This window comes from Strigops habroptila (assembly GCF_004027225.2).
Source record: "Strigops habroptila isolate Jane chromosome 13 unlocalized genomic scaffold, bStrHab1.2.pri S16, whole genome shotgun sequence".
Classification (NCBI taxonomy): domain Eukaryota; kingdom Metazoa; phylum Chordata; class Aves; order Psittaciformes; family Psittacidae; genus Strigops; species Strigops habroptila.
In genome coordinates this window covers 5,396,415-5,413,475 of record NW_022651054.1, presented here as the reverse complement: position 1 = coordinate 5,413,475, position 17,061 = coordinate 5,396,415, and the positions used below count along the sequence as shown (strand labels likewise).

Here is a 17,061-nt window from a genome sequence, read left to right as displayed (position 1 = left end):
TTAGGAAGTATTTAAAAAATGCTGTCATGACAAATGAAGGAAGGATATGTTTTAGTATCCTAGGTAACAGTTTTAGTAAGTAGTGCTGCAAATGCTGTACTTTGACTAGTGAAAGCAGCATGACTGGAGCTTTGCTAGTTGTACAAAATAAATTTCAAGTGTGTGTTTAAAGAACCAAAAAAAATCCCTCCTGTGGTTATGTTGCAGCATAACTCTTGAATATTGTAGCTTTGTTTAATCTGCAGCTTGGGAAGTCTGGACCAACCAAGTCTGACTCCAGAAAAATAGAAATCCTATCAGAATTACTAGTTGGTTTTGTTTCAAGCTATGGCTAATCTTTCATTTGCAGCAATAATTTAATTTGTATGGGCTCTTGTAGTCCAGACCACATGGAGCTGTTCTAATGAAGACTTGAACCACAGTTTGATACTAGCCTGATGAAGGCAAATACAGCAGACACCCAGCTAGCGTTTTTTTGAATAATCCACGTTTATTTTTGCCATGTATCCTGCCTTTATCAGTAAGCTGTACTTAAGAGCAGTATCTTCTTCAGCACATCCACATCTATTTATTTATTTTACTTTCAGTACTGCAGATCATCCTTTTTGTGTTTTGTCTTGATTTCTGTTCCTTCGGGGCACCAATGGTTCTCTATTATTCTGCTCCCAGTTGTCTCATAGTCTAAATCAAGGCTTAGATAACTTCCCCAGCTACACAAAGTAGCAAGGAGAGGGGTTGACTGAAGGTTCCCCCCTTTTAACTTCACACAATGTAATCTGTAGCATAAACTATTGTGGATTAGACAAAGACCATCATGGTTATCGTGCTGGAGGTTTTGGCGTAGCACAGACTGTAGGATTTCCCTGAATTTATGTCTGTTCAGGAGTGCTTGCTTTCCTTGGCCACAAATCTGTTAGTTTTGTTCTGTGTTGGTTTTGAAAATGATTAACTTTCTATAATGAACCAAACTCTGCTATCACAGTGACTCTGTAGGCGGTCCCTGATTGTGTTTGCTAATGTCTCCGTCCCAGATCTGAGCACAATTAATGACAGTAAGGAATGTTGCTGCTGTCCTTTGACCATTCCTAATAGTGCTGTGACATCTTTAGTGTTTCTCCTGGTAGGAATGGTGCTGTGGAATTTGTTCAAACAGCTTGTAGGAACAATAATCCTCCTTTCAACAGGGAGCAGCCTTCTAATATCGGGCTGCAGAATTAAGGTACTGTAAGAAAGGTGAACCCACCGCTTTCTGATCTGAGTGGAAAGTCAACTGACACCTATTGCAAGGGACTGATTTTGTCTTAGGAGTTCCGCTAAGCTGTGTTCTGTCAGTCTCACCAAAAAGATGGCAAAGTATTTTGGCTAAAAAATAAAGATGCTGTTTAGAAAACACCAACCATTTCACTGTCTGCAATTTTCAGTGCCATTTGACTGTATAGGCTTATAATTAGATGGTGTGAAGTACTGAACATGTTACACAAATATGTCACAGAATCGTTTAGGTTGGAAAAGACCTTTAAGATCATCAAGTCCAACTGTTAATCCAGCCAACTCCACCACTAAACCATGCCCCCAAGCACTGCATCTGTTAAATGCCTCCAGGGGTGGTGACTCCACCACTGCCCCGGGCAGCCTGTTCCACTGCTTGACAGCCCTTTTTGGTGAAGACACTTCTACTATCCAATCTAAACCTCCCCTAGTGCAACTTGAGACTGTTTCCTCTTGTCCTATCGTGTGTTACTTAGGAACACATTAACAGCACAAGTGTTCTTCACTGCATTCCTAAACACATTTCACAATATGTCATGCTAGAATCCCCTTCTTGTCATTACTTATAAACTGCAGAGAACTTAAGATCACCAAGAATTAGATGATAAGCATGAGACTGTCTTTCTGTACTAAGAATATGTATTATCATGATAATGTACAGTGTGAAGCATACAAATCCCTTCTCATCTAAAATGTGAAGGCAGCCTGGAATAAAACCCAGCAAATCATGTTTTTCATATTCATATCAACTTTCTTGCTGCTGCTTAATTCCTGTTTGGTTCAACTGCTGCTTTGCAAACTTGTGGGCTACCTCCAGAGCTTGCATTTGAATGCCTTTTAGGCATTATGTTGCTTTTGAATGGCACTGGGCCATGGTTTCTGACATGTTGGAAGGCCAGTCACTTCCTGCTTCTGGGAAGGATCTTTTCCATAGAACAAACAGCTTTGCAACACTGCATCCTGCTGAGGCAAGAATTAACTAAGCAGTTTCCTTATAAATGAGAAGACAGGCCTTGTAGCTTCCTTAAAGGCCTGTTCTGTGCTGAACTTTCCAATGACCCATAGTAGTATTCCCACAAATGTGTGCTTTGTGTCGCACCCACAACCTATGGAAGTCACTTTCATTCCCATATTATCACCTCGTGATCCAGGCAGGCCTTGGGGACCAGACATCTTGAGGAGACACCTCTGGTGCAGACCTGCAAGTGAGGCCAACCAGTCCGCTCCTGCCTGCTTTCTTCTCCCGTGGAGACCTGAGTGCTGTTTGCAAACTGAGATGATGCTGTTGCTGCATCCTGCACGTGCTTTCCTGCTCTGTGCCCGCTTGGGTATTGCTTCCATACACAGTGTGAGCTTTGCAGTTTCAAAGATCTAATCTAATAATAGATTGGTCTACATTTGCTGCGTTGCCAGAAAAAGACATATGTTGTCAGGCAGTCGAAGTCAGCAACAGTGCTGAAGTGGAAATGTGCTGAAACACGAAGACAGAAATCCAGAAGGATCTATCTGAGGTTTGGCTATTAAGAAACTAAAAATATCTTCTTACATATATGCTTTCCAGGCGTACTTAGAGAAATTCTGTTTGCCTGATGTCTTAAAATGATTAAAGGGCAATTCTTTTCCTTTCTTGGCTTTGGTGTAATAATAAAAAATGCTGTTGGAATTCAGCTTATCAAGAACTGGTGTAAGAGGAAAGAGAAATGATTGGAATAACATGAATGGAAGACGCATGTTATAGTATATAGTGTGGGAGAGAAGTATGACATTGAGTTCCTTCTGTCATTGATGAGTCAAGACAGTTTTTGAGTTGCACTCACAGTAGATCTTTACATATCCATGCCGAGGCACAGGTTTTAGGGTGAGGACTTGAGTTTTGGCAGCGTGTGCTGCTGCCAAATTGTAGGAAAATTTTCCATGCACATGTAGGAAAATGTGTAGGAATTTTATCATGCACTGTTTGCAATTCCAGTGTTTCATTTTGAGATTTCCCTGGGAAAAAGAAAGCCTCATTGGTTTGAACAAAGTGGGTGTGCCACAAGAACTATTGATCTCTGTGCCGGTGAAGAGACTTTAAATTCAGATGGCTTTATGCTGCTGACCTTTTACAGAATGGCAGTGAGGTGGGGATTGGTCTTGGAGATCGTATATGAAGATTTGAGGTTTCGACGTGCATTCTGAGCTAGCAATTATGGGATTTCATTTGTACATATCCCTTAAATATCATCACTTTTAGATGTGTGCTAAGAAGATGGCATCTGTCACAATCATACTTTTTCTGCTGGGGCCAATGCGTGCACATAGACGTGTATTACTGTTCTGGAACAAAATTCTTCCATAAATGTCATCGCAGATCAGGACAGATTTTTTTCCTCTTGTAATATTGACGTTTCCTCCTTTGAGACCATAAGTTTCTCCCTAGTCAGCGTGAATGTGGCTCGGACATGTAGTAGTAGTAAAGAATTTTAGCTTGGTGACTTCTCCAGGGAATTCATCCACTAAATAATAAATACTTACATCTTCTGGGACCCACCTGGAGCAGCAGCTCAAAAGTTCTTTTTACCCAGTTAAGAAATGAGAGTAAAAAAAAGTGGGCTGCTACTGTTTTCTGCTTCTCTTGGCACCATTCCTGGAGAGAGTTGAGTTAGTAAATGTGGCTGTCACAGTAGCTATTACCAATGACACAAAATAATTAAGTTGTGGTTTCTGTTGTGGTGGGGCCACTTCTGTATTTTATAGTGATATGTCTGTGCCAGGAGGGAGAGTGTCGTGCTTGACTGTCGTGACAGATGTTTCCAGGAAAACAGGACGAGTCTCTCAAGGCAGGTTGTGTAATGCTTTCCATATACATGAAGTCCTGCTGGTTACATGGCAGATCACTAATAGAGCTGCATGTTGTTTCTTCTAGTTTTTCTGATGAGGTGAGGGCGAGGGCAGCAGCCATCTCATTTTTCTCCCTGTTGTTTTTGGAGGGGATAGCCGCAATCTTTGTTCTTTTCAGCCAGTCAAAGGAACGCTCAAGCCACTTCTTGGTCTGATTCTCTAACCCAGTGAATGCTTCCATTTTCTGATATCTTGAGCCACCAGTGTGAGCTTCCTGGCTTTCAGAAGTCCTGAAGACTTCAGGACACATGCTCAGCAGCGCTGAGAAGCCCTGGTAGTTCTTGATTGCTGAGTCCTGCTCCGTGCAGGAATATTGTGATTACACTGTGAAGTCTGGGGGGCTTAAGAACACGCTTTCTCTTTCTAGTATTCCAAATCTTTTCTGTAGGTTGCCTCAGATAAATCTGATAGTATTGCAGTGTAACTCTGAAATCCTGTGCTTTGGTCCTTATAAACACAGGCTCCTCCTGTTGCATCCAATTAAGCTTCCCAGAGGGAAAAACTCCTCTTGTGGCTTGGGTGGTAAGCAGGGTCCATGTGCTCCGGCATGCTCCTGGAGGGACAGGGAGCCCTGCCTGGCTCGGGGCGTGCGGCCAGTGCTGTGCTGATGTGACAAGTGTGTGCTCTGCTGAAGGGGAATGTGAGCTTGCAGAATGTTGTGCAAACCTTCCTGCCGTTGCTGGGGACCAACTGGAGAGAAGCTGGAGAAAGTGGCTGTGTTTTTTCAGTAGATGTTGTTGTATATATGTTGGTGTGTCAGGGAAAAACCTCTTCAGCTGTATGTGCTGTTAAACCTTAAGCCTTAGGCTTTTTTGTTTGTGTACAATGGAAGAATCCCATGTCACATTTGCTTTGTATCTCATGTTAGAGGTGACATTGTGCTCAGTGCTGAATGAGATGGAGAGGCTGTGCTGCACATGGCCTGTGGTGTCAAAAGATGAGCACAGAGCAGACCAGAGGCGATAGGAGATCGGGGAGGAGACAGGGGACGGGACACCTTGACCTTGTTTTCAGGTGCTCGATGGCCATTGCCCCTTGTCTCTTCACCCGGAGCTCCCCAGGGAAGGGAGGCATCTGCTGAGGGAAGGGGCAAGGACCAGCGGGGGAATTGGGATGCTCTCTGCTGGTGAGAAAAGCCTCTGAAGAAGCAAGAAGAGATACAGGAGCTTGGTTGAGAGATTAGATGTCAACCTTGGCAAGGCAATAAACTTCAGTAGGCAACCAGGGAAGAAGGGTGCATGTGTGTAAACCACAGGAAGGCTTTTGGAAGGTGTTGGAGTGATCAGTCAGTGAGTAAAGCCTTTTGCTCTGTCAGTGCAATGCAGCAGGTCCTGCGCTGTGACAGGAAGCCTTAAGGGATATGGTAATTAAGAAAAGTAACTAAGAACTAAGTCATAAAAATAATAAGTGTTTTACCAGCTCCGTTGTGCATAGGCAGGCAGCAGGGAATGTGGGTCACACAGCGTGAGTAGCTGAGCTAGGAATAAAATCCAGGTCTATTAATGCCTCAGGCCCCTCCATAAACACCAGACCATGACTCTTTCCTCCAGCACAGCTTGGGTGGGAAAGGACCTCTGCTTTAGGTGGAAGACCAGGCTCCTTGCTCAGTCCAGCAGCTAATTGTGTTCTCCTGCTGTTTGCCTTTTCCAGGTGCAAGTTCTTCAGCCTCACAGAAACCCCAGAGGACTACACCATCATTGTGGATGAAGAGGGCTTTCTAGGTAAGTGTTGGCGTGTGCCACTTGGGTATCCAGCCTGGGGTGGAGGAGGAAAACATGTCATTTCTTGCTGAGTTATAAACCAAAGTGTTTGTAGAACAGGTCTGTTTGTCAGTGCTAGTGCTACAGCTATGAAAGGTGCTTTGATCACTTAAGCACACAGTCTCTGCTGCTGTGCTCTACAAGGCATTTCACACATGGCATATGAATATATTTTAATGCTGAGAGAAGAGCACACACAAGCCTTAAAGAGCAGCTTAAGCATATTTGAAAAAGCAAACCCATCTGTATATCATTGTATTAAAATGAGCTGGCCTTTGTCCCCAAGCCTCCACAAGCACACCACATCTTCCTACTCCGGCTTGTTCCTCCAACCTCTCTCTTTAAAAGGAGCACTTGAAGATGAGTGGTTTGTATCATCCCCACAACCATCACAGTGCTGTGGGGCTGCAAATCAGCTCCTTCTGCTCATCACTGAAAGCTGGGATTGATCCCTCTTTGTTATACTCAGCTCTCTCTGTGCTAAATGTGCTGTCTTTGCCTGTGCTGGATGAAGGTCTCTCTCAGCCTGTGTCAAAGGTGGGGTTGGCTGTGTGTCAGAGAAGGTGGTTGGCATGTGCTTGGGAGCTGCAGTCACTTGGCATTGGGCGAGTGCTGATGGAGAGAATGATTTGGCTTTGGGGATGGAAATAGTTTGTAATAACAGTTACCGTACGCAGAGGTTTTGTCTGTAGCAGTGTTACTGAGGTGGTGGAATGAGGAAGTGTCGTGTGGCTGTTCTCATGTTTGTTCAGTCGCTGCTTTCTGTGGTTGGAATTAAAAGTCTCCACATCTTACTGGTTTGGAGAAAATGTACTAAAATCTGAAAAAAGAGGATTTCATTCATGAACAGGAATTAACTGTCGAGTAGCTACTTGTGACACTGTAATAGTCAATGGGTTTGTAATATCCAAACCCTAAGGAGAAAATTAGAAACTATAACATCATTATTTAGTACAGAGTCAAAGTTTTATTATCAGAAGCATTACTGAATTATTCCCCTTTCTGTTTCAGGAGTGCTCATAAACATAGAATAGAATAAATTATTATATTGTAGAACACTACAGTGGTGGCTAAACATTATCATAAAATAATCACTGGGTTGAGCATAGGTGAGTGGCTCTTCACAGCTATTGCTGTTCGTAATGTGGGAGTCGTGGGGTTTGAATGAAAGCGTGTGTCACATGCTCAGCTTTTGCTCCCAAAAGAGGAGGTGACAGAATGATGCTGCTGCCAGAATGTCCCTTGTTGCACTTGTTCAGCCAGCAGCATCTGCACAAAAATTATATTACTATTGGTAGTATCAACTTTTTATTATCGGTGGCAGTTGGGGTAAATCAGACTTGGTTTTGCCATGATAGCAGGATGCAGACCTCCCTCCAAGAGCTTCGTTTTACGACTGAAGTCACCAAAGTTGGAGAAAGGGGGTTTTTTTGCATGGGCCACAGCATGTGGCAGAGCAAGAGTCATCACTGGAGCGTGCCGTCCCTGCAGGTTTGCCACGCTAGGGGCATGCTTATCTCCAGCATCACATCTGTGTCTGTGACATCCATGACACTCGTTCCTGTGCCCAGTTGGCACAAGGCAGATTCCTCAGTTCAGTCACTGGTGGCACGTTTGGATTGCAACCGCCCCCATTCAGCCTCCAGCAGCCACGCTGCTATCTATTTGTCTGGAAATTATTCCAGCTTGAAACAAAGGTAAACTCAAGCAGTGGTTTTGTGCATCCGTGGTGGGGAGATGTGTTGCAGTGTGTGCCACTGGTTGTACTTGGAGCAAATCCCAGGTCCAGCCAAACCAGTGTCCTCAAGCTGTGTGTCCCACTGGTGCCCCAGGTTGTCTCTGCGAAGCAGACACTTCACAGCAGCAGTCCTCTGCTTGGGCCGTTTTGACTTTGCTACCTTGGCTCTCACAGGCACAGGAATTTACTGCTGATAGTTCCAGTACCCGTGTAGCTTCCATTGGGCTGTGGTTTTGGCAGCATAGAACATCCTTTTTAATTCAAATACACTGGGTGCAGTCAGGGTGTTACAGCAGAGTTTTGCAGGAGAAGTTATCCAGGCAGTACAGAGGAAGGAAGGAAGGAGCATGCAGAGGCCATTCTCTAGCTACAACATAGCATGGCAACCAAGTGCAAAACCCCAGCATGGTAGTAGTCATGGAGCTGGCAGCTTCCTCACCTTTTCTTTGCTTTTTCTTAGTAAGTGATGATCTGCTGGCAAAACTCATATGCTCTTCATCCCGCTAACTCTCCTGACACAACCCCCATGGCCTTTGGGTTTGTGTCCAGCTCATGCTTTTTCTGAATTGTCACCATCACATCCAAAGCTTCCTCTCAGGGTTAGCCTGTCTGCTGTTGTTCCATCCCTGTTCCTCATTTCTGTATGCTGTAAGTTTTCCACAGTCTGGAGGAATTCAGGATCTACCACCTAGGATGCCTTGTAACAGTGAAAGGGCTCTGCTTCACTCCCTGCTTCTCCTCACAGTCTGGCTATAGATGTCGCAGGAGGAAGAATCTCACTTGGCTTTTGAGCAGTGTGTAGTCAGCCCATGGGCTTGAACAGGATCAAAATCTGTAAGAATTGCAGCATCCCACCTTCTTGCAAAACAAGACCACTCATCTCTGCCTCAGGTGCATCAGCAAAGTGCCAGGTTCAGATCAAGAATTGCAGGGTAAATGTTCACCTTTGGTGAGCAGTTTAGGTAGCAAGTCCAGCAGCAAGGGACTTTTTTTCCTCTCCAGGTGACTTCTGTTTTTGCAGTGTTTAACAAACTGTGAGTCTTAGGACCTTTCTTTCTCAGGCTCCTGTATGAATTCTTGATGCTGCAGCAGTGAGAAGGTTGTCCTGTTAGCTGGCATCTCTTGTGTTAGCCAGGCCCCTGCTCCTGTGTATCACAAACAGCACTGAAGGGAAAAGAACAGGCTGGAGAAAGGCTGGTACTTTCAGCAATCCTTGAGGTTACCGTTTCAAGTATACTGACATGCAGTAATCATACTTAACTGTTTAGTCAAAAAATAATCCTCAGGCTTGTTTCCCTGAGAGCAGCAAGTGAGTCGGGCTGGTAAAGAAGTCATTATTTCTTCTCCCCAGAAAACGTCTGCAGTGCAAAGCTGTAACCTGCTTAAGTATTCATCATGCTGGAAGGGAACGGCTACAGCCTAATTCTTTGCTTTAATTCCCCAGCAGTGAGGTGGGGATTATATCTGCACAGAACCCTGTTTGTTCCAGTGACTGTTTCTTGGGCTTTGGCCTGTTAATGAGGAAGAATTTTATTCAGCAAACAACACAGGAGGCAGTGCACAGAAAGCTCTTTTCCTGGCTGGTACCGAGATGAATTAGCAGAAGGACTTTGGCCATGGGCCCTCCTGTGAAGACAAGTGTCTCAGCTAGTGGGGTGCTTGGACAGCAGTGTTAAACCCTTGCATCTATCACCCGCCGAGCAGCCAGCGCGTGGCACAAGAGTCAGGCGGCTGCTGCTCCGTGAAATATGGGTATATTTGTTTGTTTGCTTCCCTCTCAAGGTCTGGTTGAAAGCACAAGCTGTCTGTGCGTGGTGCAGATATACCATAGCCTTTATGATACCACATAGTCCCTGTTGCAAAGGTCAGCAAGGACATGGCTCTGTCTCTGAGCATGTGCACCAGCAGAGCCTGTGGTTTCACTGGTCCCAGTAGTGTCCCTTCATTAAGGTTTTAGCTTTCACACGCTGAAAGGAAAGCCCGTGCCAACACACCTGGAGGTGGCCGTGCTCTTGGAAACCCTGTTGATGTGCACCAGGAAGCAGTTGCTGACATTGCAATCCCGTCCTGGCAATGCCATCTGGATAAAATAATAGGACTTGGGGTTAGCAACGTTCCTCCAGTGGCACTCCCAACAGCTGCCACATCACAGATTCTGTACCATATATCCAGAAAGCCTTTTATTGGAGGTAAAGGGGCGGTTTGGATGTTTGGGTTTGTTTTGACTGTCCCTTTTCTGTTCCGCGTTTGTCCAGCTGGTTTGTCTGCAGTCCAACTCATCCTTTTTTCTCTTGGAAGTCCACTGCTAGGTTTAGTCATAGCTCTGCTTGGGAAGCTTTCAGTGAAATGCCATCCATCCAGCCTCCCATTTTGCAGCACTTCTCTAATTGCACAGAACAGTGTGAACCAGAGAGGAAAGACAATTTGATTTCAGTACTGAAGCAGCAGGGGGAAACATCTCTGAGACAGATCCCTGGTGTGAACATAGAGCACAACTCTCAGTCTCCCCAGACTGGGGTTCACCTGCAAGATGAAGGTGGCAGTCCTTCCTTTTTAACCTTCTTTGGCTGTCCTGTGTGTCTAGTAACTTCGCCAAGGCCAGAAATCCATGCATTTACACACTTCCCAGAATGAGGAGGCTCTTATTTTCAATTCATGCCTCACAATGAATTGCTCAGTACATTAAAAATAATGGAGCTGCTTGAAAAAGCTCAGCTAGTTCGAGTGGCAGAGAGGTTTTGTCAGAATTCATAAAATGTTGACCTCATTCTAATAAAAAGAAAGGATAAAAAGAAAATAAGCCCTCTTGCTTGGCAGCGCTTTGTTTTGGTAACCATCATCCTCAGACAATCTGTACCCTGTCTGACCTTGGATTCAGGACCATCATACGCTTTAGTACCATATTGAGTCCCTTCTTCAATAACATCAAAATGGTAAATTGCTTTCAGTGTCCTCTCTCTCATCCTGTATATAAAATAGGCAAGAAATTGGCCTTTAAGTAAGTGCAAGCACAGAACCCATCTAGCTGGGAGCAATCTGTAACTTTAAATAAAGATACAGAAAGGAGCAAGCTAATAGATGCATCTGGGGGTTTTTGAACATTTCTTCTAGAACTATTTCTCCTTTAATTTTTTAGTGCCCAGTGACTGGGCTTTTGTATCTCGGACACAGTGGCTTAATTTGCTTGCTGACATTTATAGCAGTGAATTCCTTCCCCTGGACCGCCAGGAGAGCCTGCTGGTTGCTAGGCAGAAGATGTTTTTCTCTATTAAACACGTGCACAGTCGCTCTCTTTTTGGATCTCTGTATTGGTCAGACTATGCTGGGTCTGTGGTTTTCAGGTTTTTGAAGTTATGTGGTATTAATGACCTAAATTCAAATTAAAAACATGGGGATTTGACTACTGGCTGATTAGAAATCTCTGGTGTTTGGCTGGGGAGGGTTTTCCTGCAAAGATATAGATCAATAAGCATGTTGGGGCCCTGTGATGATGTGGGACTGCTGCCTGCTCCTGAGGTGGAAGGGTTTGATAGTTAAAGCTTCTGGGAGAAGGGAGGGGAGGATGAGAAATATGTAATATTTCAAGATCTGGCTTATGTCACCTGGGGAAAGGAGCACTTTAGCTTCTCTTTAAAGCTTATGTGAGTGGGTTTGCAAATCTTGATAGAACATATTATTCCTTATGTTTGTAACCTGCCATGCAAATTCTTTTGGTCCGGTTTGCTTGCTCCTATTTAAAGAAATACTGCATAAATAATAGATATTTTTCACTGTTTCCTCCAGCAGATGGGTGTGTATCAATATCTATTTTTGTTTCACAGCCTGTGGTGAGAAAGCCCAGACATCTCTTCCTGAACCACTTGACTGGCCATGATTTCCTCCTTTAAATTTATTACATCTTGGCTGCTTCCTAGCACTTTCCAAAGTCTGAGATAGATGAAGATAGATACCATGGCTCGCTTTTATCAACCTGCTCTCATAATGCAGGACCTAAAAAAGCTTTTCTGTCCGAAATGATGGAATGATCCACTGAAATTTTAGGTTGGTGTCTAAAAGCAAGATGCCGCTCAATAGAGAAGTAGCACGCTCCTTATTTATTTCACTACAGAGCATTTGACCATTCTCTTGCTGTTCCACTGGTGCATTTCTGGGCATTTTCCCTTAAGGTAGGGCTTAAGGGGATTTGGTAGCTTTTGTTTGCCTGTATTTGGAGCTGATCACAGCTTGGTGGAGCCACACCAGGGTAGCTGACTGTGCAGCCCATGGCAAAGAAGGGAAAAGGTGGAATATACTCTGTAAGACCTTTTGAAGCATTTGTTATATGTGTTGGCAGGACTGTAGTTTGGGATCTTTCCCTGCTTTTTAAGTCAATTTTATATGGAGCACCCTGTGAGAGATGTTACCCTCCCTTACAGGTTGAGAACAGAATCCCAGGGAGAGCTGAGGGCTCAGTGGCACAGCGCAGAGAACCCTCTTTTCCCAAGGCTGAAAGCATTCAACCGTCAGTTCCCAAACGTTGCTGCTGGGAACCTTTATGTTTCAAGCCATATTTTTCTCAAGTTCATGACCTGACGAGGAAGTGGATTTCCTCTGCCTTGGCATCTCATAAATGCTGTGACCTTAGTCTAGAAATGGTGAGACTACAATAACTTCCCAGAAAACTAGTCTGTCATCACCTGCAAACAAAGAAAACATTTCTTTCATGGTAATCCCTTGCAAAATGCCAGCAGACGGCACTCCCCCAGGCTTGGAGGATCCTCCCGGTCAAGTGAGAAGGGAAAGCCCAACAAACTTACGTCCTGCCTGTACTAGACAGAGGCTTTCAGGCAGAGGTGGCAAGTTTTGTGCCCAGAAACTTTGCCAGCTTTATTTTCTCCTGGTGCAGAGATCAGTCTTTTCCAGGTTTCTGCCAACCTTGGTACAAAGTCTCCAGAGCTAATGGTGGATCACGAGTAGCTCTTGTGATCCCAGTGCAATGTGTGTAGTTGGTTTTCACTCCAGTCAGTTGAATTCCTTGTATCTAACTCTGGAAGTGCAGAGTGATGCATGGGTTTGACTCCAAACTAGCAATTCTCTTTTGAGGAGAAGGGACAGGGGGTCAGAGCAGTGTGATGAAGTTCTGAGGTCTGCTGCAGGCTTTTCTGTTTGACTTTGCACAAGACTCATTGTGTCTTAGTTTTCACATCTGAGAAATAGGGATAATCCTATTAAATCACCTCATAACAGGCCTTATAAAGAGTAATTCGTAAACATGTGGAAATGCTTTGATAATGTAACAGGCAAGGCCATGATAATAATGGAGGTAGCTTCAGTCCCACAGGATTCACTTTTATGCTTGCAGACCTGTTGAATAAATCGTCTCTACACTGGAAGAGATTGGAGATTATGGTGGAAAAAAGTATGCTTTTATGAAAAAAATGTTGCGTAATCTTTTTAGGATCTTATATATTAATATTTAATCTTGCACAGAATTAAGTCTCACAACATCAAGGTTACAGTCATGCAACGGTTAGGAATTTAGTGGCTCCATCTTCAAGTCTTATTTGAAATGTAATTATTTGCTCTGCACTGTCAATCCAGTGAAATATTGTCTGAAGAAAAAAAGGATTCCATGTGCTATTTTGTTTGAAAGCACAGACAGAATTGGAAATGTGAGTCCAACTGCATCGGTTTCTTTATCTTCCTTTCCTTCTGTGGTTTCTGGTTTCCAGTGAACCGTGTTGTCTGCATCCATTTGCCAGCAGCAGCCTGAGCCCTCAGTGTTGCCTTCAACTGCCTGGACTAGGTCCTCCCCACCCCTTGGCTCACTGATCTGCGAGCAAAGCCTTTGCCAAGTGTTTTTGAAACACAGGGAAAGTTTAGTCAGGAAGTGGGAAATCTGCTGATATCTGCAGTTCCTGTCCCCTGATTACCAAAGGCAAAAATCCTCAGTTCTTTGGGACTGTGGAGCCCGTTCACTCGTGGAGCAGCGAGTGGGTGAGGAGAGGCTGGCTGTGGGCAATGTTCTCCTGGCTGGGAGCAAAAAGCTGTGGTCTACAGGTTGGGAAGGACCCAGCTCTTAGGGCACAGAGAGGGCATCAAAGTCAGTGACTCGAGAGACAATCTGTGCACCCATATCCATGCTCTGAACACATCTGGAGCCAAACTTAATCGTAATTGCTCATCACTAAAGAAGAAAAGCCCATTTCTTCTCCCTTCTTCCTTCTCGTGAACAAACACCAGCTTTTGGAGCTTGGATCTGGTTTTGATTTTCCAGGTTTGCTCTTTATTAGTGGTGCATTATCCCGTGAAGAGGAAGGAAGAAAGCAGCCTGATTTCCTGCGCACAGGCTGGAGCCTAACCTGGATTTGTCTTCCTAACCCGGTTCTCCAGTGAGAGTGGATATAACAATTATTTTTGGAATCTACCTTACCATGTTCCGCATTTTCAGCCAAACATAATAATGACGCTTTGTTGTTGGAGTGTATTCATACTTCCTGTCTTACCATACCCCTGTGAGGTAAGAATTAATTTTTCTCTCCCACATATGAGGAAACTGATAAAAAGAAGACGAATGACTTGAGTCAAGTCACATATACACTTTGTGGGACAGATCAGGTTTTGCCTTAACTACAAGCCCAAATTGCCATTTACTTGTCTGCACTTCAGATCGGATTTTATTTACCACTGTATTCCAAAGACTTGAATACCTATTCTGACACTGCTGTAAACCCACAGTTTTCCGGTGATCCTCCCAGTAGTCTGCAGTGAGTCACTTGTCCCTTGGGGCTCACAGCCAGGTGGGATGTGGGCTGTCACCTTAGAACAACTGCATTACAACTTGACTTCCCTGTGCAGTGTCATTTATTGCAGAGTTGGTGTCTGGCCTGGCAAGAACTCGCCTCATTGCTCTTAGACTGTTGCTGTTAGTCTGAGTTTTTTGTTTCTCCCAGCAGAAATCACAAGTAAGAAGCTAGGAGAGGAGGCCACTGTAAACCTGTCTTCTAAAGGGACATTTCTGTGTCTTCCAGATGACTGTGCCAATCTCATTGGAAACACACTCCTCCTTTTTGTTTAAGTTTCAAAAAGTCAGTGTAAAATTATATCCAGCTTAGTTTTTAGGTTGCTGTCAAAGTAAATGACTGCAAGAGAAGAAGTAATTGATTGAAAATGAAACGAAAGCAGGGTTTCTTTATAAGCATTTCCATTTATCAGTCCTTTACTGCTCTCTTAGTGGACACTTGCACTGAAGGTCTTTCCTCAAGAGGTGCTGATCATTTAAGTGCAGAGAAGGTAGTGCCTGTGCATACACATGGATTCGCCATTTCCCAGTCTCTAAGGCACTACCAACCACACCAGCCTCTCACACAGGACTGGTATCGTGTCATCCTGTGGCTTGACAGAAGAGGATAGCCGCATGCCCTAGTTAGATGTTCAGTCCCTTGGAAAGCAGAGGAGCTACTTGTCAGTCAGGCTTTCAGAGCTGGGCTATGTGTTTGTACAGCTTCATTTAATTCCAAGTTACCCTTGGGTTATTTAATTTCCTGACAGCTGCAAAAACAGTGCTCTCAGATAACAATGGCCTCTAATTAGGCAATGTGCCTAAAATGGGAGAATGTTTTATTTGACCATGGCACTAATGCTCTGTGTGCAGCTTACAGATGAGAAAGTCGAGAGAGTTGCGTTTCCAGCTCCCCTTGGCAGAGATGTGTCTATCTTGTGATACTCAGTGCATAATGCTAAAGGCATGCCTGCTCCCCTGCCCCTGTGGTTAAAACGCTTCTCATCCTTTGGGACTGTGTCATTAGTAAATCTGTCTTTCAGCTGTAACCACCTTCCAGAAATATGTTTTATCAGCACAGCAAGACTAACAGGACTTGCATAGCTGAGGCTGCAGAGCAGTTTAGAGACACGCAGGCAACAAGAAAGCGGATGAGATTTACCTGTGGTTGTGGGTTGTAGCTTCTGGGGGCTATATTACACTGCAGAGTTGCCCATATGTTGCTTTTATGGCTCATGTACTTAGTACACGATCAGGCAGTGGGAGAAATAAACATACAAGTCAACTATTCTTCCAAATAATTTATTCAATTTGGAAAGGGTGTTAGCATCATGTTAGGTTAATTAGATCCTGGCTCATGATTTGTGCTTATGGAAGCTTTATGCATTGGGCTGTACAAATTGATGATTTCTGATCTCCCTCCCGTGACAGCAGGAAGTAGTTGTTCAGGAGTCCTTCCCCTTCTTTAATTCTTATATTTCCCTTGAAGTTTTGAATCTAAAAGAAAACAGATTTTTTTATTTGTCTTTTTCACTGCTTTATTCCCTGTTTAACTCCTTCTCAGAGCTCACAGTTTGAAAATTCCCATACCAGGTCCTCATTATTGTGGAGCTTTCAGCTCTCCTTAAGGTCCTGTTTCTATAACCATGATGCAGAATTGCAGTTCTGATGTATCGGATGCCTACTTTAAAGTCTTGCAGCCTTAATGAGGTGTTTGCTAATCTGCAGTCAGTTTGCCACTGCCTTTCAGCTGAGCAGTCTTTACATGCACATCCTGTAAGACAGACCAGAGGGCTCTTTGCAGGTTCTTGGTATGGATTCTGTATATCCACTTGCTTTTAGGTGGCTGATCCTGCTCAGACATGGTCATACAGTGAGCGGTTACTGCATCAGTTGCAGTGTATAATATCACTGAAACTTACTGTCTGCATTAATCTCGTTAATTATTAACCCAGTTCTGTTGAGATGCTGATCTGTTTGAAAAAGCTGGCGATGTCAGCTCAGATTGGCTTGTGGCTACACGAGCAATGCCCAATGTCTTCTGTGTATGACCTGCAAGGACATGATAGGGAAGAATAAAATTCTAAAATACAAACACTTCATTCCCAGAAGACAAAAGGAAAGAATCACAGTATATGAGTTCATGCCCCCCTCTTTATACCCTCTGAATATACATACCAGTTTAAATCACATAAGTTTTTAATCCTAAATCCTGACTCTAGGAACCTAGTTTAGCTGTAAGATACAATTTACAGTGGTTAACTTCCTTCAGAATAGCAAAAAAGCTCAAGTTTCTTTTCTTCCATAATCCCTCTCCAAGCTTTCTGCATACCATCTAGGCAAAAAGTGGTAAACACGTCCCCAGTTTTGCTTTGCGTGAGTTTTGTTCATTTTCTTTGGGTTTGTTCTTTCTGGGATTTCCATCACGATGTTCTACTGAAACATTCTCATATTTACTTTACAAGATTCAGTTCCAACTTCTCTACTTTCACATTTACTGAAGTTGGAATGAGCCATGTCCCCGCTTGAGTTGCTTTTGGAGTATCTGAAATTGAAGAGTTTCCTAAGATGTGAGAGGTGACTTCTCAAGGGCCGGAGTGCTTGTGGCTGGCGTGTCCTTGTCCAACAACCTGATTTTATTTGCTTTGCATCTT

At 43.9% G+C, this 17,061-nt stretch overlaps 1 protein-coding gene across 1 annotated transcript in view; it reads left to right on the top strand.

Annotated features, from left to right (window-relative positions):
- The window catches only part of CASTOR2 (cytosolic arginine sensor for mTORC1 subunit 2), a 119,099-nt gene that overhangs the window by 57,146 nt on the left and 44,892 nt on the right, over nucleotides 1-17,061 (top strand). Inside the window, exon 2 of the mRNA XM_030472330.1 lies at nucleotides 5,800-5,870. Within this exon, the coding sequence (XP_030328190.1) occupies nucleotides 5,800-5,870 (71 nt within the window). The remainder of the gene's footprint in view (nucleotides 1-5,799; nucleotides 5,871-17,061) is intronic.